Here is a 26,360-nt window from a genome sequence, read left to right on the forward strand (position 1 = left end):
TTCAGTAAAAACTCTGTCACCAAATATCCATACTTACTAATATGGCTGACTCTTTTGGTGTTGAAGAGTGTAGTTTGTCCTATCTGGTTAAATGACATTTTTAAAAGGAACAGTATATTGACTCACTTGGTTGAAGCTCTGTGATTAAATAACTTAATGTACTTTCTGGTGATACAATTACACATACTTAATACCTATTATATCCATATTATCAAGAACATTCTCTGTTTTAGGGTACACAGGGAACTGAAAGACATATAGGTGTTTCCCACATGGGAACAGGCTTCTGTAGATTTCCTGTTGCTGCTGCGGCTGCTAATACAGTACAGCGGTAACAGGGCCTTCACACAGCAGGGTTTTTGTTTTTTTTAATTGGTGACTTAATAGTAGTATAGTGATATACCATTACACTAAAATATGCATCAGGTTTTTTGAGTTCCCAGCTTTCATTTAAAAAGAAAAATAAGCCACTAGCCTATTTTGTTGCAGAAACACACTTTTTTCATATATATCTATAAGGAAAGGAATTAGAGACTTACTTTTTGTTTTAAATGAAAGCTGAGAATTTACGGTGTAATCATGGGGGGGTGCAAAAGCACTTAGGAGGCAGTGTGACCCCGGCGCCTGCATAAATGCCACTTGCACTGGCAAAAGGGGCATTTACACCAGTGCTGGACCACTTACACCGGCACCGGGGAGTGACGCAGCAGTGCCACGCATGGGTGTTGGCGCAGCTGTGGCAGCAGCGCACCTCCAGTGCAGGGGCTCGTGCTGGCACAAATTTATGCCAGCAAAAATGATGGCACAGCCCGTGGAACTGTGTGCAGCAGTTTCATGGGGGTTGGGGGAGCATTCCTTTTCGGCTTGCTGGCCACGGCACAACAAGGTGTTCAGGAGGCAGCTCAGCTGTGCTGTGGCTGTGCTGTCCTTGGCCACAGTGCAACTACCCCCCCCCCTTAGGACTGTGCTGTTAGAGAACCTGATGGCTGTTGTGGTATAATGGTATATCGCTATAATGCTATTAAATCACCAATTTAAAAAGTGGGGGGAAACCTTGCAGTGTGGAGAGGAAATGGCTCCTACAGGTGCTGTGTGGGCAGGACCATGCAAATCTGAACTTTTCCACCATGTGGCAGCCACCCAGGCTTTGCTGTGATCTTGCCCAATGCTTTGAAGTAAAGCAAGTTTGAGAATGATAGGAACAAAGCCAGGGAAACCATGGGAGAACACACAAATGCACCACGATGCCGTGGGGAAGCAGGAAAAAAGTGCACTTCCCAACAGCATTGAACTTAGAGCAAATACCTGTGCAGAAATGCCCACAGTTATCCCTTTATAATGTAAAATTGCCTTCAAAAGCGTTTTGCAGTCTTGATGTCCTCTACTTTAAGGACCTTTTTCTGTATGCTTTTGATATAATAGCTTTTGATACTGTGGCACCATACTGAAGAGCTGTGTTCTTTGAATATGAATGCACTGAACTGGCTCTTGAAGTTCTGTCATTACAGGTAAGTAGATATGTCCCTTAATATTTTTATGCACACTACGTTATTTCCGTTCCCGAAAGTGTGTTGACACGTACCACTTAAGTGAGAAACTCAGAAGAATGTGAGATTACTGTTTCAATATTTTTGCTAAAGAATGTAAGCACAAAGCCTGGGTTTTTCACTTCCTCTCAACTTTGGGGTATCTATGTGATCATTAGAATTACGCAGTTCACTTGTGTGTCAAAGTTTTTTGCTATCACTGATTCCCTTTTTGGTGTTATGTTTTTCTTATTCCTTGTATAGCGATCATAGAGAAGGAGCATGAGATAAGCTATGAATTTCCTTTCATGATAAAGACCAGGCACTCTGGTAGCAAGAGGCTGTGATATTTACATGAAGCGAATGTAGTTCTAGAAATAGGCAGTAAGTTCTGGATTAGTTTTTACAGTAAGGTTGCAGGTGATGTGGGAGGAAATCTTGACTGTAATGTTCTTGTGTGTGCACACCTTAGGGTGCAATAATGTTAGACCTAATCATTTTAGACCCTTTAAATTAAGAGGATAAATTTAAATTATAGGGTAAATCCTGGCATTCGACTTAGCTAAGCATGGGCCCTTCTTTTAGAGGAAGGGGCTCGATGCTTACTTGAGCAGAGCCTGTTACCTCTTTTTTGTAAGCTCCTCAAACTTTAAAACTTGAGATTTCTTACAACCCTTGGTACCATATTAAAGTTTTGGTTGAACTTTTTCTATGTGTAGGTTAAGCTTTACAGTTGAAATTTGAGTTTTGTTGTGACTGATAGATGGGCTTCTTAGAAAATGTACTGTTTTAAGTTATTGAATCCAAATGCCTGTGTTCAGTCACGTGAACAATGATGATTGGTGTCTACATAGTTCTTAAAGTGATCTCAAAGCCTATTACATAATATAGTCATCCTTTGTAAAGTTACATAAAAGTAGGCCACTAATGTCTTACAGATGGGTGCTGAAGCTGAGAGAGAGTGCCTTGCATAAAGACATGAAGTTAAGTTCATGGTTGAACTAGGTTGGAATCAAGAGACTTATGACTCAATATTATACCAGTATTTGGTAAGGTTCTATAGTTATGATTCAGGCAAAATTTTGGTACCCATTAAGAAACTGAAAAGATGCCCAAAATAGCAGATTTCTGAATCAATGCTACTCTGTCTCCTTCTTTCTCATGCACACACACATGTGATGAAAAGCTGGAGTTCATGGACTCAGGTTGGTTAAGGTCACAATGACTTCCTGTTGCAATCACTTTAGAAGATGTGAGCTAGTACTGATTTATCCATTGAATGGTTTTAGAAAATTGAGTGCTATATATGAACTGGAGTATCAGAAATATGCACTGTTCTAAAATAACATGGTTTTGCATTGTGTGTGTGTGTAAAGTGCTGTCAAGTCGCAGCCGGCTTATGGCGACCCCTTTTGGGGTTTTCATGGCAACAGACTAACAGAGGTGGTTTGCCAGTGCCTTCCTCTGCACAGCAACCCTGGTATTCCTTGGTGATCTCCCATCCCAATACTAACCAGGGCTGACCCTGCTTAGCTTCTGAGATCTGACGAGATCAGGCTAGCCTGCATTAGGATTCAAAAAAAGATCTTGAAAAGGATGGCTGCATCTACACAGCAACTATTCTCCATGTAGCTCTCATTTCTACTATGAATGCAGAGGCATCTACAGTGGCAACAGAGAACCCATACAACAGTTTTTCCTGTACTTTCCTTACCTCAGCCCCCCATGGCACCCTCCCCCACACACACACACACACACTAGGGATTTTTTCAGGGTATTTCTAAATCAATAGTTGCTATAGCATTATAATGACCTGCTGCAACGATCAACTAGTTTCCTCTGAATTTCTACCTTTCATTTTTTTTAAAGTATCTAGCCCTTTTTGTTGCAGACATTCCCTTCTCCCTTATAATACTGCAATGAAGAAAGTTAGAAACGTCTTTTAAAAATGAAAGTTGGGAATTCTGGGAGTCTCCTTTAAGTGGTAGAGAAAGTCGGCATATAAAAACCAACTCTTCTTCTACCTTCCTGTCCACATGGTGTGCAAATATAGTTTGCTCTCTTTCCAAAGTGATTTATCAAGCCATGTTTGACAGAGAACACTGCAAAGCAGGGGGAAACCCAGAGAGTAGACAGGAGATTAGGGTGCATGTGCCTCCCCACCCCACCCCCGCCGGCTACAGTTTGGATGCCAAACTGGAGCAAAAGCTCCACATGGAAACATTCTGTGCTAAAAGTGTGAAACAGGTATTAAGTTGCCACAAGCACACACACACACAACCCAAGAAAACTGAAAATCTCACAACCGATTGGTGCTCTGGTAGAATCATATCTTTGCAAAACTCCTGATTTGTGTTAAAAATGGGCGAAATGGAAAATAGATTCCTCCTCAAAATAGTGTGTTAAAATGTTTCATGTAAGGCAGACGTCTTAAGTTATTCTGCAGGAAGTTGTTCATATCTGCAACTTGGTTTTGTTTTTTTTTTTGGTTTTTTTTTGGTATTAGGCCATGTGTGGGTTCGGAATGCTTGTTCTTGCTGTTTTTTGTTTCTTTTTCTGAGAAGCTATCACATTTCTTTTTGAAAGAAGAGATTGTACATATACAGTAAACAGCTACATAGCCTTCTGTTTTCAGAAGGAACTAGTGATTGCGGGAGCATCATTTTATGGAATCACAACAGAGGGACATTAAGGGGACTTGTCTAATCTTTTAAAATCATTCGTCATTTTAAAAATTGAGTCTTTGTCTAATGTCCATGTTTCCGTTCTATATAGGGCAGAATTTTCACAATGAACGGCTTGTGCTAAGCTCTGCATCCTTTTCAGATATCTTTATCTTCATACTGTTCTCTGAACTTAAGTAGGTTCAGAGTTGGCCCTGTGGTGAAATGTCATCATAGTGTCTAGCTGCATATTCACTAATGGCAACCCTGAAGGGTGCAAAGTATTGTTTGAAGTCAAAACCTGCTTTGCTGCATCTTTTAATGTATTTCTACAAATTGCCAGTTCATCAGTTTTCCCCCTCTGAGTCTAATGAAAAATGATGAAAGCAAGCCATTTGAAGAGTTTATGCTTGTACATACACAGATCAACATTTGAAGACACCAGTATGAAAAATTAAAAATATTATAAAGACACATTTTCTAAACACCCTTGTAACCTGAATTAACGTAAGAAAGCGAGGCTGTTAATTTGTGGTACTGATAAAAATTTCCTTTGGAGAGAAGCATTAACTTAGAACTACCAAGTATTTTAATGAGGAAATGCTTATAGAGGTTTAACTCTTATCAGAATAGACTTGGTTCTTCGTTACTTCTTACTTGTTAACAGGTGCATTTGTAAAATGACTTATTAAAGCTATATGACATATAAATAATGTTCATAACAAAAAGTGCCATAGATGCATAGTGACATGAAATTCTGACTTTGAAGTGCAATCCCCTCTCTCTGTGAAAGCACAGGAGCTTGATTTAGAAGCAAAGGAAATGCAATTTTCACATGCTCTGGGGATCTTTGCTCTTCAGACAGAAAAAAGAGTCGCAGCAAACTGTGAAATAGGATGGAAGTCTGAGAACCAGACACTGGTTTCTTAAGCTTCCATTACACCTTCGTATCTGTGGCTTTTAGTCGAGACTCCAAACACACATTTCATTTGTCCCCCTCTGTCTAGAAAGGGATATCAGTCCTTTGAAAACTACAGAGGTGGTTTCCTCATTAAGTTCCATCATCTTACATCAGTTTCTGTTTCTCCTTGGGCATGTGGTATCTTACAGTAGCTCACTGATGTTGAGAAGAAACATTTTAATCTAGACAAGTGTTGCTCTTGTTGATTTGAATGAACTATCATAACAATTTCAATTTTTGTTAAATCCATGGCATTTCCACAATTGTTTGAAAGATGAGAATGGGGCTAAAAGAAGTTGGTATCCACCCGCCTTAACTCCATTGATCCATTTGCACTGGTTTCCAGTTTCCTTCTGGACCCATTCAAGTTGCTAATTGACCTTTGAAGCCCCGTATGGCCTGGAATCTGCCTACCTTAAGTACTACATACTTCTATATGAACCTACACAATCAGGAGTTGTGCTTCAAGTGCCCCCATAATCTGAGGCTAGACTGGTGGTAACCAAGAGAGGGGACTTCTTGGTACCAAAACTCTGGAATTCACTCCCCAGGGAGATTCATCTGTTCCCCTCTATCATTGTCATCCGCCTGCAGGTGAAGACTCTTTCATCTGGCATTTTCTGATTGACCCTGTTTCTTGTTTGTTTTACTTGCATTTTACTTGCATCTTTTTAACTGCTGCCTTGAGGGCCTTAACTGGGCAGAGAGGTGGGATACAAATGTTTTTACTTACTTAAATAAAAAGAGAAAGAGTGCAGCATCCTAACTTGGTATACCTGGTGTTGTTTTTTTTAAACAACAACAGAACCTCAGTAAAGGGTCGATGAGTACTACAGTTTTCAGCAGCAAAGCATCTTTTGCTAATGTACATGCTGGAGGGGGAGATTCTCCAACCACAATGTTTCCCATGGCCACACAAAGAAAATACAACCTTGCCTTTCAAATTCCAGACAGCATCTCCATGGTGCGTTGTTCCTAGTCATGAGGAGAAATTAATTCTCTATTAAAAAGGAAAATATAGACCATTGCAATAGCAGTTGCACAAGTGGTATTCATTTTACAAACATTGATTCCGTTTCTTTGTATTAAACTTGTACATTAAAGCAAGGTTTCCATAAACTCCTTTCCTTGCAAGGAACAAATGCCAATAAATTCTTGCGCTGTGGAATTTACTAAGAAGTTGGAACGAGGAAAAACTGCATGAGCTGAAACACTACGTAGCAGTTTGGCCGAAGGATGTTAATAGTTAACTGGCCAGTTAACTTCATCCCTGATGTTCTGAATCTCTTCCAGGTGACTAAGTGTAACAGTGTTTAGCTTCCCAAGTTAGTCAGTGTGAACACATGCACTTCAGCTTCCTCTCCCTTTCGTATTGCCTCCCCATTTTCATCCTGCCTTCATGAATTTTAAAAAAGTGTTGTAAATAGGCTGCTTGCAAGAATAAATGTTGGACCGAGCACAAAGGTTAATGCTGTTTTGCAGAGACTACATAGAATGGAATTTGGAGTGGGAGTGGCCATAGATCTGTGGGAGCATTTTGCGTTGTCACTGCAGAGAGTGTTGGTCTCTGCAAACTGCTTTACCATGGAAATGAATGAGATGTACTTTGGGAGGGGGGAGGAATTCAAGAACCTTCTAAAGTGCAGGTATTCTGTTTGGAAATGGACAATGAGATTTAACAGCCTGTGTGGAGGCTTGTGGCCATCTGGTCCAGTGTGCAAGCGACGCTGTGCTGCTGATTCCCTGCTTGCACAAGGCATTCTAGCCCTGTTCACAAGTTATAGTAAACACATGTACAATCTGTGTACCTTGTACGCTTGATTTTTCTTTATATACACCTTGAGTAATTTTCATGTTACATTCAACACATGTACAGCTGAATGTGTGATTTAAACTCCACATGTACCCAGGTTCTGGTCCCCAGTTTTATTTGTAAAGTGATTAGACAATTTTATCAAGTATTCTTAGAATGGCAATGCCGCAATAAAAATCTGTTCTGTTCTTTGTAAAGTGAATGTGCATTGGTCCTTTCTCACACAAAAAAAGGTATGCACGTATGTGCAAAGTGTATATGCATTCACTGTGACATGTGAGCATGGCTCCTGTAATTTCTGTTCCCCATATATGAACCAGAACACACTCTGCCTGCAAAAGCAGGGCTCCAGGAATTAGTTGCTCAACTTGTTAAAGGTGAGAGACCTTCTGTCATTCTATTTGTATCTGACAAAGTGAGCTTTGACACTCAAAAGCTTATATTGTGCGGGGAAATTGGTCTCTAGGGACTTGAGTTTTGTTCTCCTATCAATAGAATGGCTCTTGTTTGTTTAACTTTGTAATTGTTTTTGCTTGTTACAGAGGGTAGGTTAGGAGAACTGGAACATTTCTCTTAGCTTGGAAACTATAATAATGCTAAAACATTGTCTGTCAGTTTCCCCACCTCCTGCTGAGAGATGCTTGCTACATGACAATTATCTGGTTTCTGTGGCCCATCCAGACACACCCTGAACACTACTTGACAGATGAGAGAACTTTCTCCGCCCGATTAATGATGCAGTGTGATTTCAAGGCAAAGAAAAAATTGTATGTAGGGTGGATGGTTGAGCACAAAATTCTTTTAAACACTTTTAGAGTTGGGAAGGGAAAGCATTCTGTGGTCTCTGATTTTTGAGCATATTTCCTCTTCCTGAAGTCAGCTGTTCTCTGAATTCGAAAAACTTTCCCATTCATGTCTTCCTACTTTATATTCAAGAGTATTCTAACCTATATCTTCTGAAAAGGGATAAGACAAATGATAAAACTTTAACTACCAAAGCATTATGTTGAGGTCCTGATGCATTTCCATGTGGTACAGGGATTTTGCGGGGTAATTTCTACACCTTTCATTTGTTCAAAAATCGTTAACTCCTTTCTTGTTTTTGAGATCCAGTAAAACATAGCTCTTTGTGAGGACTACTTTCTTTGCAAGTGCACATGTGGATTTGCTATATAGCTGCAGTAATACTAAAAGTGAATCTTTCTCTTTCCCACCCTTCCTTTTTAATGTGATACTTAGGCCCTCAGCTTTCACCTTTCACAACAAAAAACCCAATAACCTTGAACCCTCCATTTCATGTGAATATGAACACAGCTGGCCAAGGCTCATCTCCTCTTCTGAGCCCTGTTCTGAGTGATGCTGGTGGCCCCAGGGCAGAGGAGGAGGAGGAAGCAAGACACAAGGTAAGGCAGGAAGAAGGAGGAGATTGTTGACCCTGCTCATGATGTGATCTTCAGTTTCTGTGCTGAATGTATGTGCGAAGTGCCGTCAAGTGGCAGCCAACTTATGGTGACCCCATAGGGTTTTCAAGGCAACAGATTCGGAAGTGGTTTGCCATTGTCTGCCTCTGCATGGGCTGAGAGTGTTCTGAGAGAACTGTGACTGGCTCAAAGTCACCCAGTAGGCATTGTGTGGAAGAGTAGGGAATCGAATCCAGTTCTCCAGATTAGAGTCCCGCCACTCTTAACCACTATACCACGCTGGCTCTCTTCTGTGCTGAATCCACCCCTCCTTACCATTGTTCCGCCCCGCCTTACCACAGTTGGGCAAGGAGGTTTCATTATAATTCATACTTATAATGAAACCTTCTTATGGCCCTGCTGTAAAGGATGCTCTCTTAAGACTGCTTCACACAGCATTGCTACATGGCTTTGTCAAATCTGTATTTGTAGTAAAATAAATGCACAGTATTTCCCCCCAAAAAGATTTTATTGTAAGTATGGGGTATAGAAAGGAAAAAAGGGAAGGGTAAAAGCAATCTTTCTGCAATAGACGGGCATTCTTATTGGTCAATAGTATATTCAGTAACATTTTAGAGCTAATTATATTGCCTAGTTTCTTACATTATATCTATGTGTTGGCTGATATATAGGTGTAAAACAGCTGCCTAAATGCACAGTATTTTGTAAGTAGCTTATACTGCTAAAAAGAGCAGGTCCTCTTTGTTCTGCCAGTTTCCGTTCTGGTCAGGTATTTATTAAAGGTCTTCATTTTTCTGGAAGACATCTGTGTTCCTATCTTAAGGGGAACAGGTGCAACTACTAAAACATCAGATATAATGTTTTATTTGCTTTAATGTTATATTAAAGCAAACATAAGAAGCCTTAGCCTTTTGTTATAACCCTCGGGTACTGGACTTGCAGGTCTGAAGATACACTCTGCATCCCTTTCCAAGAACCGCTTCTCATCTTTTCACAGCACCTTTCTTGAGGGGGTTGGTGGGGAATTGTCTCTTTAATCCAGGAAGTTCAGCTCAAGCCTTGGGCAAGTTTTACCCATTCGGAAACCCTGATGAATGGTGAAACCATATAGAACAAAACACAGAGTCCTGAAATGATACAGCAAAGCAAAAGGTGAATTACCCTTCCAACTAAGAGTCTCTCTCTCCCCCCACCCCCCCCACCCCGGCATCACCTCAACATTTCAAGTACACCTGGGGAAAGTTTTCAGTTCTGTTTGTTGCACTTGTCAAAACAGAGGAATATTTAGGACTGACTTTTTTGTGATTGTTCCGCAACCGTAAGAAACTATAATTGGTTTGTGTGTGTATTGATAATCTTACAGTAAGATGCATAGCTGTGGTCTAGTGCTTTATCTGAGGTTATATCATACATTTAAAAAGCCACTTTGTGGCTTCCAGTTCTCTTGCTTCTGTTTCCGTCGTGCTAAATGCGGCCAAGAAACGGAAATTATCTAGGCAGTATAAGCCTGTGCAGATTCACGCTGATTTGAGCAGTGTGCGTCTGCATAGGCTTACACTGCCTAGGGAATCTTGTCAGAGAAACAGTTACTGTGTAAAGATATCGCATCATTCATTCCTGAGGCCTTTCCCTCTCTTGTGCTCACACAGTAGAGGGAAGGTGGAAGGCTGGGTTCATAGAATCATAGAATTGGAAGAGACCACCAGGTTCATCTAGTCCAACCCTCTGCACAATGCAGGAAATTCACAACTATCTCCTCCCCACACCCCCAGTGACCTCTACTCCATGCCCAGAAGATGGCCAAGATGCCCTCCCTCTCATGATCTGCCTAAAGTCATAGAATCAGCATTGCTGACTGATGGCCATCTAGCCTCTGCTTAAAAACCTCCAGGGAAGGAGCGCTTACCACCTCCCGAGAAAGCCTGTTCCACTGAGGATCCGCTCTAACTGTTAGAAAATTCTTCCTCAAAAGAAACTCTTTTGTTTTAATTTCAGCCCGTTGGTTCTGGTCCAACCTTCTGGGGCAACAGAAAACAACTCGGCACCATCCTCTATATGACAGCCAAGGTGTTGCACCTGGCCACTTAGGTGGATAAGGAAGCCTACATGCAGTGGTCAACAAATGGTGATTGGATGCAATCCAGCCCACATGATTCCTATTAGCATAGCATAGTATGAGTAAGAATGTAATTCTCCTCAGTCTTGAGATATGGATAGGAGTGTGCGTTCCTATCTGCTGTTTAGGACAACTAGGAACATTTATTACTGTGTCTGTTAACTTGATCAAGACAGACACCATTGTTGTGACCCACCAGCCCTAGAGCATGACCAAGATATGGTTGGTTTCATTGTTTGCTTATTTAAAATGTTTATTTGCCACCTTTGTAACTTTACAGGAATTCAAGGCAGCTTACAGTATAATTGGCAATAAAACAAAATAAAATACATAAAACCACTAATTTAAAATCAGTAGCTTAAAACTGGCAGTAGACAGAATAACTAAAATTAGTCGAATGCCATCTTGGTTTAATGAAACTCATTATCATTGCTCAGGTTCAGGGTATAGATTCTCAAAAGAATATATACGGTTTGCATATTTCAAAGGACCTTTAAAAATAGGAACCTTTAAAACAATTCACAGCAGAAGGACATGATTTCAGCTGTCTACTGTGTTGCTCCATCTAGATGTTTTAAGGAGACTTACCAAGTTCATGGTTAATAAGAAACATTTCTGCTTCATTTATTTGGGATTTGCTTGTTTCTTTCAGCGATATCCAGTGGACAAAGCATATTTCATTGCAAAAGAAATCCTTGCTACCGAACGAACTTATTTAAAAGACCTTGAAGTCCTGACGGTAGTAAGTAATTTAACCATTTTATGTCCTCTTTTTTTCCTTTGAAGGGAGTTGTTTTCAATATTGTATGAAGCTGTGTTAGAATCAGCTGTTTTTTTCTCTGTGATCTGCTGCGGGTTCCATGCAAGGAGGGGATCCTGTCTGCAGTGCAACCTGTGTTCTGTCACTGTTTGCATTCCTAGTTTTTTTCCCTCCTCAGTGTAATCTAATTCTTTAAAGAGATGCCAGGTTGGATCCAACAACTCCCTTCCACTAAGGGAGGTGTCTTGCTCCAATGGAGGAGAAAGGAGTCTTGCTGCAACAAAGAAGGTACCTCACAGCAAAAGGGAGCTCTAAGGTCCAACCCACTAAGCTTGATCTCTATTGGCATGAGCCAGCTCTCACATCCTTTCATGACTATTGTTCTCTTCCTCTGTCTTGTAGCCTCTTGTTTGTTTTTGGTGAATTTGTGCTGGTGTGTCCGTGCACCTATTTATCTAGAAAAGTCATCACTTCCGGATTTATTTATACCCTGCCCAATGGAGACAAGGCTTGCCATTTGCCTGCTGGGAGCAGGAAATCTCCCACCCCTGTTGCCTGCTGCCACTCCAGCAGCTAGCAGGAGAAAAATGTAAATAAATTGGAAAAATAGCTGTCAGAGCATGACGGCATTATGTCACTTTCAGGAAAACCCCAGAAGTGATGTCACACCTCTGTAGGAATCACTGGAAAATCTATGTTAAAACAACAGAGTTTCTGGCAGTTCCTAGAGAGATGTGATATCACTTCCTTGTTTTCCTTGGAAGTGACATAATGCCATCATACTGACAGGGCTCCCCTAGAGTCCCCCCTAATGGTGACACAACGTGGCTTACAACAGATACTTCAGCTACTACAATATCACAGCCAGACATATTTAGTGTGATCAGACGTCACAACATTGCACCAATAGTGAAACAGCTGGGCCCAGTTTAAGGTTCTGGCTTTGGCCTAGGGTTGCCAGGTTCTTCTTTGCCACCAGCAGGAGGTGTTTGGGGTGGAGCCTGAGGAGGGCGGGGCTTGGGGAGGGGAAGGACTTCAATGCCATAGAGTCCAATTGCCAAATTAGCTGTTTTCTCCAGGTGAACTGACCTCTATCTGCTGGAGATCAGTTGTAATAGCAGGAAATCTCCAGCTAGTTCCTGGAGGTTGGCAACCCTACTTTGGCCAGTCAGGCTTGGGCCCAGTCTATTTCAGAGAGCATCTATTCCTATATAGACCAGAGTTGCCAGGCATGGCAACTGGTGGGAGATGGGAGGAGGGAAAAGGGGGCATCAGGCAATGGCATGATATCATTTCTGGGTTTTCCCCTGAAATGATATCACGCAGTTGCCCAATGAACATTTAAATTTCTCCCTCCCTACCATCCATGCCAGCAATCAACAGGAGCTGGGGAGTGAGGGATCCCCCATCCTTGGTGGGAACTTGGCTGCCCTAACTTGACTCCAGATACACTGGAGTCATCTGTGGAGGCCCTGTTCAAAGCTCTGTTTTGCAAGGATATCCAGTTGGTCTCCACATGCAGCGAGGTTTCTCCCAGAACTTTGAAATTTTCTGTCCTGAGAAATTCATTTGGCTCTTTGAAGGCATTTCATTAAGGAGTGATTTTTAAAAAAAATTCTCTATGACTTTTAATTGACTACTAGAATGTTCTTAATATCAGTCGCTGATGGATTTTTTACATATATCATCTGACTATTAGAATTAATCTCTTCAATATTTGCATACTGAATTTTGTGGTTTTAATATTGTTTTAATGGGTTTATTATTATCAAACTATGAGATTCTGGACTTTTAAATCTGTTGTACACTGTTTTGTTAAAGTTTTGTTATCATGGACCCCAATTTTGAAAAAGCAGGTAACAAATTTAGTAAATTTAAAAAAATAGACATGATGCCTGCGTGATCCCTATTCAAGGCTCTTCCCTCTAATGGGGGTTCGATACTTGCTGAGGTTTATTTTAAAAATTATAAAAGTGTATTTTTTCTTACAACTTCAATATGTAAATGACCGAAGGTTTCTGGTCAGTAGTGATAGTTGCAGCAGAAACATCTCATGATCCAAATTCCCCACTCTTGCGTCTAACTGGTTTTGTTCATGTTGATATTTGAATAGTTGCTGCAACAGAATTAATAAACTGCCATATTTCAGCAGTATTTTCGTATTTTGAGAACCCTGATTGTTCCCTTTTTCAGAGATTTTGTGAGTGGGAGTGTAATGCATGTACAGCTGCATTAAACTTAGCTGTGTTTTGGAATATGTTTGCAGAAAGGTCTCATTTAAAGAATATGCCTAGTGGCAAAGAATCGGCTTCATATTTTTGAAATGTCCTTGTATGTTTTGCTGAGTTCTTCAGTTTTTCTCACCTTCCAGATTCTCAAAAAAGGGAGTCAAACACCTGTTTCTGCTCTTTCTCTCTTTTGCAGTGGTTCCGCAGTATAGTCGTCAAGGAGAATGCCATGCCTGAAGGCCTTATGACCTTATTCTTCTCTAACATAGACCCTATTTATGAGTTTCACAGAGGTTTTCTAAAAGAGCTGGAGCAGCGGCTAGCACTTTGGTAAGCATTAACAGCACTGTGCAGGTAAATATTGGAATTCTTGGAATTCCTTGGTACCTGATGAAGTCCCTTTCTCTGATACCGGACATATTTACTTATATTAGTGGCATGTTTGCCAAATGCTTTTTTCATGAAGTCAGCCCCATAAGCTCCTACTAGAGTTGATCTGGGGCCCAACTTTGAGATGCAGTAGTTCTAAAAGTTCCAGTGAGAATGTAAGAGCTCTGTTTGCAGGGCAAGCTTCACCTGGAAGTGAACAAGGAGGAGTATGAAATCAAGAAGACAGTGGTGTGTTTTCCTGAAGTTACAGTTTTAATCTGATGATTGGTCCCTAGAGCATATTTGTGGCAACTTATTGATTTGTACATTCTTCAACAAAACAATTTTTCTGAGATCAACTTACTTGAGCCAGCGTGGTATAGTGGTTAAGAGCAGTGGACTCTAATCTGGTGAAATGGGTTGGTTTCTCCACTCCTACACATGAAGCCTGCTGGGTGACCTTGGGCTAGTCACAGCTCTCTCTGAACTCTCTCAGTCCCACCTACTTCACAAGGCATCTGTTGTGGGGAGAGGAAAGTTCTTACATTAATAGAACAGATTTATAGGATCCAACCCTTTGGGTTTTGGGAAACTCTTCATAATTTATTTCATTTGCCACTATTAAAGAAACATTTTTAACTGAGCAGAGCAAAGGCTCAGAACTAAATCATAGCCATAATATTTTGTTCTGATTACAGGGAAGGCCGCTCAAATGCTCCCATAAAAGGAGATTATCAACGGATTGGTGATTTAATGCTTAAAAATATGCATATGCTGAAGGTATGGAAATACAAACAACACTCAACAATGCATTTCCCCCCTTCCATTCTACACGTCTTCTCATTGTGTGTGTGTGTGTGTGTGTGTGTGTGCCATCAAGTCACAGCCAACTTATGGCGACCCCTGTGCATAGCAACCCTGGTATTCCTTGGTGGTCTCCCATCCAAATATTAACCAGGGCTGACCCTGCTTAGCTTCTGAGATCTGACGAGATCGGGCTGTACCATGCTGCCTTCCCGCCTGTTTTCTCATTAGGGGTCTGTAATTCTTCTTTTAGTAACTTTTTAAAAATTTGTTAAACTGTGTAATTGTAAGGATGGTGTGTTTCTATGTAGACCACAAAAGGCCAACAATTTCTTTCTGAAAAATTTCACACAAGTGTTTCTAATATAATCACAGAATGTTGCCATTTGATACCAACTGAACAGGTGCTTTGGCCAACCTTGCCCACCCAGAATCAAGAGTTGTCCCAAAGTTAGATGTAATCCAGTCAAAGGGCAAAAACTAAACTGAAGAATTTTTCTATAAGCCCAACAGCCTGTGTTGGCATTGATTCTAGTTGACCAATCAAATTCATATCCAATGATGTAACTTGATCAGTCACCAGTGTTGCTGCCAGGTGACCCAACCAATCAGGTCAGTTGCCCTGAGACCATATACTCTGCAGCTGTATAGGGTCCAATTAAACAAGCACCTTCCCCTGATTCATAAATCTTTGTGCTACAAGATGGAAGATAACCTCCCATCTCCATATTTCATTCTTTGAAACAACAGCCAGCTTGACAATGGTTTTTATTAGGCCTCAGCCTGAACCATTGTTTGAATTGACAAGAGACTGCTTAAAGGCACCATTTTCTTGACGGATATCACCAAACTTCAGACATTCATTGTAATAAAAATGTCCTGCAGCCCAGTATATGTACCGTATATACTCGCGTATAAGCCGCGTTTTTCAGCCCAAAAAAAGGGCTGAACAAACCCAACCCGGCTTATACGCAGGTCAATACGGTAGGGGGGAGGGAGGGGGAACTTGCCGCCGCTGCCGCTGGCCCACGCGCCTTCCCTGCGGCCTAGGAGCGGCCAGCGGGGCCTTCCTGCGCGCAGGCAGGGCCCCGCCGCCACCCCCGCCGCCGGCCCGCGTGCCTTCCCTACAGCCTGGGAGCAGCCAGCGGGGCCTTCCTGCACGCAGGCAGGGCACCGCCCCCGCCGCCAGCCTGCGCGCCTTCTCTGCGGCCTGGGAGCGGCCAGCAGGGCCTTCCTGCGCGCAGGCAGGGCCCCGCCGCCACAGTCACCCCCAGCTGATCAGCGGGCCTCGTCCTCCTGCCTCTCCCGGTGAGTAGGGGGTTCAGGGGCTCTTCCCCCTCCCCCCCTAGGGTGGCGCTGGGGTTGGGGTGGGTCTGGAGGGCCCGGGAGGGGGTGGCGCTGGGGTCGGGGTGGGTCTGGAGGGCCCGAGCGGGAGGGGGCCCCGGGGCAGGGGCGTTGTATAAGCCGACCCTCAGCTTATACGCGGGTGCCTAATTTTTCCCCATTTTGGGGGTGAAATTAGGCACCTTGGCTTATACGCGGGTCGGCTTATACACGAGTATATATGGTAAATGATGCATTTCTCTTACCAAACAGCAAGGGCATTTCTTAACATATTCATCAGTTTTGCAGAGAATATTGAGACACCATCAGCAGTTTCATCTCACTGGTAGAACCAAGAATGTTTGACAAGTGTTCTTGTGCATCTGCTAATGCCTTCTTCTTTTATATTCTTCAGGAGCTTACCGTCTATTTACAGAAACATGACGAGGTCCTGACAGAGCTAGAGAAAGCAACTAAATACATAAAGAAACTGGAGATGGTTTATAAGGAATTTGAACTCCAGAAGGTTTGCTATTTGCCACTCAATACTTTCCTGCTTAAACCCATCCAGAGGTTAATGCACTACAAGCTGATCCTGGGGAGACTTTGTAAGCACTACGCGATAGATCACCGGGACTACGCTGACTGCAGGAGTGAGTGATCGATCAGGCAAAATCTTGAAAGCCTCTAGTTAGCATTTTCTGTGCTCTTTTTACACTGATATTTTCATACTGGGCTGGATCTTAGGGATACATGAGCAGAAGAGGCTTGCTATGCTGGATCGTTCCTTTCTTCCTTTTCCTATAACAGCCCCCTGCAACCACAGAGAAGGTGGGGTTGCCAACTTCCAGGTAGAACCTGGAATTACAACTGATCTCCACACTACAGACAGCAATTCCCCTAGAGGAAGTGGCAGCTTCAGAGGGTAGACTGTATAGTATTGTCTCCTCTGAAAGCCCTCCCAAGCACCATCCCCTCAGTCTCCAGGAATTTCCCAAGCTAGAGTTGGTAAACCTAGGAGAAGGCATTGTCAGGGGCCATAGGACTTCTAGGACAAAAAGTTGCAAGGGTGTGGGGAGGGCTGCAGTGAGGAAGGGGAAACTGGCAACATTGATTGGTCAACTATTTTAAAAGTAAAGTTAACGTGTATTTTCAGTTATGCCAGTGAGCCTTTTTATTCTTGTTCTTTGTTCATCTCTTGCTCAGAAGTTAGATATAGTGTGTGTCTTTAACTGAAAGGTTGATGACTCAAGATTATCCAACATACAGGAAAACCACGATTCTCACTAGCTGCTTCAACTGGCAAAATTGGTAGACGCAGTGCATTTGGAAATAGCATTTCCAAGAGGAAGTGTATTTGGAAATAGCATTTAGTGGAGAAAGTTCAAAACAGCAAGACCTCAATTGGCACAAAAGCAAGGTGGGACGATTTTATCTAACAGGAGGCTTTTGGTCTGTTGAGTTCGGTGACTCCCCTTCCCCACCCAGGCAATGACTTTTCAGGGTTGCAGAAGGTTGCTGTAAAAATGAAAAAGTAGGGAAAGCTCTACCACTGTGTGTGACTTGGGATCACACAGCCATGGGATCCAACCCTTTGAATTTAACTTGCTGAATAAATAGCATTACTTCAGAATTAGTTCATTTGACTTCATTTTTCTTAGTTTTCCAGTATTTCGTAATACACAATAAGAGACCAAAATTAATTGGACAGGTCTTCCTATCACTTCTTAGGCTGCTGAAGTCATTTCTTGAGTGCCTTTGTACTGTGACTAATATCCTGAACTATTGTCCATAGTCCCTGAAGAGCGGCATCTGTTCATATCTTTCATCTTGACATTGCTGCCTTCTGTGAACAGTGCAACATTCACCTTAGGACTGATTCACACATTCATGTGGATCAAGTCATGTCCCATCACTTAACTGAAAGTGTGAACTGCTGGACTGAGAAGCATTATGCCTGATATTATTTATTGTAATTTTATCCTACCCTCCTTTGAAACAGTTGAAGGCAGCATAAGTTGTCCTGGTTCCACATCTCTACCCTTACTCCCTTCAGTCCTAGATGGAGTAAAATAGTGTGTGGTAAAAGTGCTATGGCAATTAAGAAAGCCGGAACTGAATAAATGTAAAGGAGTGTCAACTTCAAAACTTTGTGTAGTGTTCACTGTGCTGCAGTCTATTGTCCCTCATCCATGGGGGTGAAATTAGCCATTTTGAGAATCTCTTATAGTCACGACCAGAACTAAGAAGAGTTTAAAAATGTGGGTGCCAAAGTCTCAAAAGCCAGAAGAGTGATGTGGAGGATTTAAAATCAACACAAAACAGGTGTAGCGCACTTTCTCCCTGAATGCCAATATTCTCTTCTTCCTTCCATACTCTCTGCTGTCTCTCTAAACCTTACTTTCTTCTTCTCTATAATATAAATCACTGTTTTTTTGAGAACCTGCTTCACAAGATACAATAATTTATTTATGTGCAAATGTGCTTTTTTTGCATAGCTTACTTTGAGCAAAACTGCTAAGGTACTTCGGCATAGAGCATAAACGGCTTCTCACGTCTCTCACTAGGGAAGCCCTAAAAAGTGGGCAGCCCCTTGAGTATTTCAGAAGCATCTAGAGAAGGTTTAAAAATATACTTGATCGGGTTTGTTCTGGTTGCCTTTCTGTTTACCAGTCACTTCTAGGCTTCCAAAAGCTGTCTTGTTTCCTCTCAAAATATGCTCATGTAGCTTTCCATTTCTCCTGCAGATGGAAAAACTAGGTTTTGCATGTTGCTTTTGGTGGGAGCCTGTTCCACATGTGACTAGTGACTTTTGCGTGTTAAAAGGCCCTGTACAACAGATTGTGTTTTCAAGGCAGTGTAGATTTCAGTTCTTCAGGAAAATCTGTGCCAAATAAGCAACCACAAAACTGGCAAAAGATGTTTAATTTCTGAATATGTCTGCCCTACTGGCTTGCGGTATTGAAACTTTCCTGCTTTTTTTAGTCTGTAAAATGCTTATTTTGAGCTTAGTTGGTGTCTTGGTATATGGCTGCTCATGTTCAATGTGATTTAATAACAGTAATTTGCTAAAAAACATCCCCTCCAGAAATGGGGGATTATGTTGAGAGCTCTTGGCACAAACTAACTGAATATATAAACTTTCGGGCTAGGATCCAAAGAGCCACCAGGCACTTCCAAGGGTTTGGCTGTGCTCTATGGGATTTGTGTGTTTGCCTTTTTGAACAGCAAATCTCTATGCATAACAAAAACTACATTTAAAGTTTCATAATACCATTGTGTACAAAAGAGGAGTATCAAACCCTGCTAGAATATACTGCACTGGTTGTGTGATTCTTTGGTCTCCAGCCTCAGTTTTTACTTTTGTAGCCATCTTTTTGTTTTCTTCTTGCTTTTTTTGTTTGCACATTCCTGTCCGTCCACTTACGTTATTCTACCTGCCATGACATGTGTAGTGGTACTACACCAGACTTTGTAACAGCTACTGGGAACCTGAACTACTCCTCTGCTTGACCTTTTGTGCCTGCATCGTGCTGCTGCTTCCCACTGTGTCCTGTCGGGTTATTTTGGCTTACCAGCCACATTTGCTGAGTAGCACCATGGAGGCCATTCTCATAGCTGCCTCTTTCCTTTTTAGGAAGAAGTGAAGCAGTGGGCATACCTTTTCCATAGTGCATGTACAGCTTTTCCATTTCCGTTCGGCCATCGTTAAATCTAGGATAGAGAATGAGCCGTGTGTACAGATTTCCTGATACTGCCTTGTTTAACACAGGGCAATGGGAGGCACTTAGCTGTCTCACTGTTGCCAGAGGCTGCTAGTGTGCCTATGGAGAATCCTGATCACCTGGGGGCAGTTGCTAAATTACATGGCTGGTTTATGTTTACAATAGCATATTGTTACACTGCAATTGCAAATACCTCCTCCCCATTTGCTCTGTAATCTCTCATAAATAAGGTTATATAGTACTTGTTTAACTTTCAATTGTTCTTCCTTGCAAAGCACATTGCAAATTGTTATATGGTGTATAATTATTTAAAACAAGAACTATGGGATTATAAATAATCCATTCTCAAAGATAACAGTATTAGGCTTTCAACACAGTGTTAGTTACCTAGACATTCCTTTTGTGTGTACAGATTGTAATTACTGCAGTGTGAAGGGAGAACCAGGAAAAATCACCCTCCCCTTCCTCTTTGTCAGTGGCATGGAAGAAATTCACTTGATACAAGGACATGCCAACCAGGTTCCCCCACCTCACAGCAATCCCCTGGTCTGCATGACTGTCCGTGAGTCTCACAACCTCACAAGCATCAACATTTTAGAGGTTTGGGGGGGGGGCACTGAGAGAAGAGACAGGACAGGAAAAAGACATATCCAGCATGTCCTCAAGCACGTATTCCATAAGATCCAAGCCAATGTAATGAAAAAACCATGTAATATCTCAAAGTTCAATGATGCTTCTCATGTTTCTGATTCTAGTGCAGAGATAATACCTGGATTTTTTTAACGTGATGTTTTAACAAATGGAAAACTAGCAGGACAAATACTAACAAAGTTTCACCCTTCTAAGCCCATTGGCTTCAGTGGCTTTAGAAAGTTGTAAATTTGTTTAGGATTGCACTATGAGACCTTTACTTTTCCCCTCCTGCTGCTCTGATCTGTTAGTTTTGGATTTTGTGATTCTTTTCTGCAGATGCACTGAAGGAGATCACAGAAATGACATCACAGCTTCAAAACAGCCTCATTCGCTTGGAGAATTTCCAGAAGCTAACAGAGTTACAACATGACTTGCTCGGCATTGATAACCTTGTAGCTGCTGGCAGAGTAAGCAGCTTTTTGGGCTTAGCTTTAAGCCCTGTTGCTTGAAAGAACTTCTCTGAACTTGTCTTCTAATTGCTCATAACATACTCTTGGATGATCACTTTGTTGCAGCATTTCAAACCGAGGTCTGGGGAATTGTGGCCCTCTAGTATCAGCTACCTTCTTGAGACCTGACTTCTAGGGCCATGTGCAGATAAGACAGTCTCTTTGAAAATGCTTTTAAGGAGTAGGTGACGTAGGTCTCACTGTATTGCTTTGAGGATGGAGGGCTCGATGGGGCTTACACAGCTGGCCACACACTTTGAAGAGCAGCTGTCCAATGCACCACAGGAGGAGGGGAGGGGTTGGAGGTCCCTGAATAATGAAAGCTTAAGATAATGAAAGCTTGAGAACTGCTTTATAAGATTTGTTGACAAAGGTCAAGCTACTCTTTCCCTAAAGTATATCGTCAGCATTGTAACTTGCATACCCTCCCATTCTGAATTAACACTTGTATGTACTTACCGGGGCCAAACTAGACAAGATGGGTGTCCCTGAGTTTGCCTTTGTTTGCCTGTAAAAAAAACACCATGGGGGATAGGCAGGATCCCCTCCTCCCCCTGTGTTGCAGTGGTCCTGACCATAACCAGATCCCTGCAGTGCAGTTTAAAGGAGCTCCCAGGTGGGAACTCGCTATTTATAATGGTGGTGCATCCCCAGGAGAAACTCGGGGTCGCCCATCTCAGTAGTTTGGCCCTAAGAAGGTCTTAAGAGAAGGCTGTCAAGGGTCCCAAACACTGTTTCAGAGCTCCCTATCTTGTAACCCAACATGGGGTGTTTCAGTCCACAGATGAGACAAAGGCTAGCAAGCGTGGTGTAGTGGTTAAGAGCGGTAGTTTGGAGCAGTGGAGTCTGATCTGGAGAACCGGGTTTGTTTCCCCGTTCCTCCACATGAAGCCAGCTGGGTGACCTTGGGCAAGTCACATTCTCTCAGCCTCACCTACCTCACAGGGTATCTGTTGAGGAGAAGGGAAGGGAAGGTGATTGTAAGCTGGTTTGAGTCTCCCTTAAGTGGTACAGTCAGCATATAAAAACCAACTCTTCTTTCTCTTGGTGGCTGCCCTGCTATGCAGTCTGTCTTCATGTACTTACTGCAAGGATGTTGCAAGAGAAACAAACTGGTGTTTTGCACAGCCCTAGTTGAGCTGTACTACTAAGTCACAGCCTGGACTTTGAACCCCATTGAGAAAAAAAATGTGCATGAGCAGTTCAACTTAACTTTAGACCCTGAATACATCAAGTGTGTATTCTCATGATACACATATACTTATGTGTATCATGTAAACTCCAGTGACCTTATTAGTAAGGTCCCTTTGGTCAGTCTTCATTCCAGCCCTAAGACAAAGTGAAAAATGTTCAGTGGGTGGGTGTAGCAAAGGATTAATTATCTTTTAAAATTCTGATTAGGTCTTGGCAATTGGTAACACACTGCTGTTGTTTACAGCTTTGTAGTTTCTGATGACCGTGGTCAGTCATAGCAAGGATAAAACGCATTCTGTTGCCAGGCTGCTAAAACCCCAGCTGTTCTTCCGGTGCAGCAGCCTTTTTAGCTTAGCACCAATTTAAGAATAATTGCGTATGCAGACTCCTTCACCTTTACATCAAGACATTTCTTTAAAAATAGAGATTGCTGTATTTCGTAGAAGATTAAGAGTAGTTAAAACTTGATTCACTTTTTGTGTTATTTTTCCACAGGAATTTATCCGGGAAGGCTGCTTATACAAGCTCACCAAAAAGGGTTTACAGCAGCGGATGTTCTTTCTGGTGAGTGGTGTCTGTGCTCAAGGCTGTGACTCTCAGTAATGTTTGCAGAATTTAACCTGTTGCAGTAGTGTGAGGGTTGATGTCACTCAAGGCAAGTTCCCTGCACATTCTGCTCTATTGAAGAGGGCAAGCTCTTTCTTGAACCCTTGCTATGGTTTTATCACCAAAATATAAATAAACTTTAACTATATTGTTCACATGGCCAATTCGGCCCTGAACCAATGTCACACTGAGAACCAAAATATAAATAAGCCTTTGTATGCAGTATGGACGATTGTATGGTCATGGGCGCTGACTACTCCCAAGCCCAGATTGTGTGCTTCTTTGTAGATCCAGGGGATATCATGCTACAGTTAGCAACTACTTTGTGTGTTTTACAGGATATGCGCTTTTTTTAAAATCAATTTTTGGTGGTGTTTGAGTTGTTGTCCAAGCAGGTTTCCACATGGGGATAGGTTTGTGTGGTTTCCCCATTGCTGCTGCAGGTGACAATTCATTGCAGTGGCCATTGTGCTTCCACATGGCAGATTTCCCAGAGTTTCCCTGCCCCAATTCCCTGGCAGCTTCCATCTCTTCTCCCCTGACCAGTGGGACTTTTTCAAAAAAATTTAAAGATCAGCAGTTGAATCCTTTAACAAGGATTAACCTGTTCCTGAGAATCTTAGCTTCTTCCCTGATAACTAACTTTGTTAAAGCACCTGTTTTTGGGTGTCACAACTAATTGCAGTTAATTGAAGACTTGGCTTTCAATCTTGGTGTATCGTGCAGAGTCAAGGGAGGATGTGAGCCTTGCTATTAACCAGGTTCATACCTGTCATGAACAAACTTGTTTCTTTGATGTTTTTTATTGAGCTGGAGGTGGAGTTACAAATGCCTAAAGATAAGGCACAGTTTAATTTGACAAATGTATTTTGACGAGTTTTTCTATTCCTTTTCTTTTCAGTTTTCAGATATGTTGCTGTATACAAGCAAAGGAGTGACTGGCACCAATCAGTTCAAAATTCATGGGCATCTCCCTCTACATGGGATGCTAGTAAGTGGTTCTTTCCCAGCAGCTAAGCATTAACATAGTAAAGGCAGGCCATTGTACGTTGGCCTGGGCTTCCTTTTCATACTGATGCTAGTCGTTTTGGAGCTTTTTCTCAGATGTGCATACACACGTGAGTTACGGAAGAGTAGAAGAGCAAGTGCAGTTCGCTTTCTAATATTGGGGTTGTTGGGAAAATGAACTGTTGCTATATTGCTGTTTCTGAGACTACGTATGGTGCAAACAATTTCCTGGGAGTAAGCCCCACTGAGTAAAATGGGACTTACTTCTGAGCAGACCTGTTTAGGCGTGCTCCCTTAGATCTGCTAACTGATTGCATCTTGCTGCTTAATGGAAATCTTTTTTTTTTGTCTTTGATTTTTAGCTAATAGTGCTGGATCCTCCGGTAAGTAATAGAGAAACTGCTTACCAGCCTCAAAAGTGGCGACGTAACTGTGGCTAATAGTCTTTCTAGTAGGGAAAAAAATAGTTGCCAAGTAGCCGGTATTTCTGGCCTAGCAGACTTGCAGATTTGTTGCAGTTGTCGTTTATTTTTATGTTGGTTTACATCATAAATTTGAGTCAATGTTAACTGGGTCATGAGGCAAATGTCTTTCATTGCAGGTGGAAGAGAGTGAAAACGAATGGTCTGTCCCTCATTGCTTCACAATCTATTCAGCTCAGAAAACTATAGTTGTGGCAGCAAGGTAAACATTACAGTTAACAGAGCAAATGTCCTGGGAAGGGGCGGTTTAAAATAGGTCTTTTATAGTGCAGTCCTGTGCTGAGTTATTCCAGCCTAGACCCACTGAAATCTCTACAGCTTGCTCTTCTAATCACACTGAATTCCTTGTGCATGTGTATATGTGTGCCACCCCCTCCCTCACTGAGCAACGGAGAGTGGAAGATTATCTGACTGAAGTAATAAATAGCAGCCAGGTGAGGTAAAGCCTCTTCTTCCCACACTCTGCTGGGAGATACTCTCCAAGCCATGCTCAGGAGGCTGCATCCTGGCTGTTGAAATATGTCAGCATATTAGCGAACTGCTGCTTTCCATCCTGTGACTTTGTAAACTTGAATTTGTACGGCATACAAAATGGTTGAGTAGCAATTTCAGCTGCAAATCTTGCCTTTGAGTGGAAATTTATAAAACATAAAGGCCTTGCCCTGACTATTGGCTGAGCAGTAACCCACGCATAGCAGTTGAGCGCCACCTGTCCCATCTGCTTATTTTTTCCCCTAGCACTCGTCTAGAAATGGGAAAGTGGATGGAAGATCTCAACATGGCAATTGAAATGGCCAAGAAATCCAGTGAGAAAGCGGAGATGTCTCTGGACAACTCCACCTGCAACCGTTCCAACAGTGAGTAGTATCGTGTCACTTGCAGTTTGTGAATCCCTGATAGATGTGCAGTCTGCATGCTTCCTTAGGACAGAAATAGCATAGATCGCATATAGCGTACACAAACCTTTTGGCAAGAGGAACCATATCTTCCCTAGTGCTCCAGGCTTGGCAAATATTAAAACTCCAGCTGGGAAAGCAATGATACTAATCCATTTTGCATCATTTTTCCTTTTCCCGCTTCTTAAATTGGAAAGTATCAACCCCTTTAAACCTCAGTTTTTAGGTGTGACTAGATGTGTATATATCGTGCATTCTCCTGACTGGCTCCTCTTATCTGGGTTTTCCCTCCATGGCCACTGAGCCACCTTGTGGCAGTCCTCTGTCCAGTTTTCTCCCGTGAGCACTGCATCCCCTCCCTTGCAACAAATTAAGGCCTCTCTGGGGTGGTTCCAAAACAAACCCTGAGCTACATTTTTTGCATAACAACTGAGAGAGGCCAACTCTGGAGAGTTTTGAATTATTATCATGGAGGCCAGCATACATGACAATGACCCTTTCTGTTGAGAGGGAGGTGCCAACATATTTGAGGGATCCATGTCGCTAGGGCTATCCATGTAAAAACAATCTGTTAAATTCTTGCTACCTTCTCCTCCCTCAGGATCCTCTGATGAGGTTTCTCTAGAACAGGAGTCCGAAGAGGACATACATTCTTCTCGTAGCTCCCTGGACAGGCAGAGCCACCATCGTGCCAACACTACCATGCATGTCTGTTGGTACCGCAACACCAGTGTCTCCATGACTGATCACAGTGTGGCCGTCGAGGTACCCAGCAGCAGAGCACGCACCACTCTTTCACATACCACAGTCTTGTCTTGGTTGCTGGTTTCTCTGCACTTATATGTCTGGGGTACCCTTCCCCATTGCCTTCAGTAATTTCAGTGGCCACGTGAGAGAGCGCAAGTGAATGTGTGTGTACATGTGGTCATTGCATGTTCTTTCTTTGTTTTCAGTAAATGGGTGCTTTGAGGAAAAAAAGATTAAAAAAGGAAAAACCAATCTCTCTCACCTGAATCCCCAGATTTTCCTCCCAGGTCCTGTCTCTCTTTTCATAACTTGTTCTTCCATCCTATGGTGTTGGAGTGTCAAAGCCCAGATACACATGACACCCTGCTCTTTTGTAGTATCCCAGAACCAGGTTGGTAGAAAGAGGTGATCTGTGCCTCAAGACAGCCTTGACACACTGTGTGCTCTGGCACTTGAGACCTTGTTGTGTCTTGACAGCATCTAGGTTTGATCTCTAGACAGTGCTGGGATAAATGGGAGAAGCAATTCAAGGCGGGCAGGACAGTGACATCTGTGTCTTCATTTTTTGTGCCTTGA

At 42.3% G+C, this 26,360-nt stretch overlaps 1 protein-coding gene across 1 annotated transcript in view; it reads left to right on the top strand.

Moving 5' to 3' along the window:
* Positions 1-26,360, top strand: part of FARP2 (FERM, ARH/RhoGEF and pleckstrin domain protein 2) — a 92,971-nt gene that overhangs the window by 63,149 nt on the left and 3,462 nt on the right. The window contains exons 14-25 of the mRNA XM_056849619.1: positions 8,203-8,366; positions 11,153-11,242; positions 13,685-13,818; positions 14,556-14,637; positions 16,400-16,637; positions 20,679-20,809; positions 22,541-22,609; positions 23,553-23,642; positions 24,022-24,042; positions 24,261-24,343; positions 24,880-24,998; positions 25,639-25,802. Coding sequence (XP_056705597.1) covers positions 8,203-8,366; positions 11,153-11,242; positions 13,685-13,818; positions 14,556-14,637; positions 16,400-16,637; positions 20,679-20,809; positions 22,541-22,609; positions 23,553-23,642; positions 24,022-24,042; positions 24,261-24,343; positions 24,880-24,998; positions 25,639-25,802 — 1,385 coding nt within the window. The remainder of the gene's footprint in view (positions 1-8,202; positions 8,367-11,152; positions 11,243-13,684; positions 13,819-14,555; positions 14,638-16,399; positions 16,638-20,678; positions 20,810-22,540; positions 22,610-23,552; positions 23,643-24,021; positions 24,043-24,260; positions 24,344-24,879; positions 24,999-25,638; positions 25,803-26,360) is intronic.

Source organism: Euleptes europaea, chromosome 5 (assembly GCF_029931775.1).
Source record: "Euleptes europaea isolate rEulEur1 chromosome 5, rEulEur1.hap1, whole genome shotgun sequence".
Lineage (NCBI taxonomy): Eukaryota > Metazoa > Chordata > Lepidosauria > Squamata > Sphaerodactylidae > Euleptes > Euleptes europaea.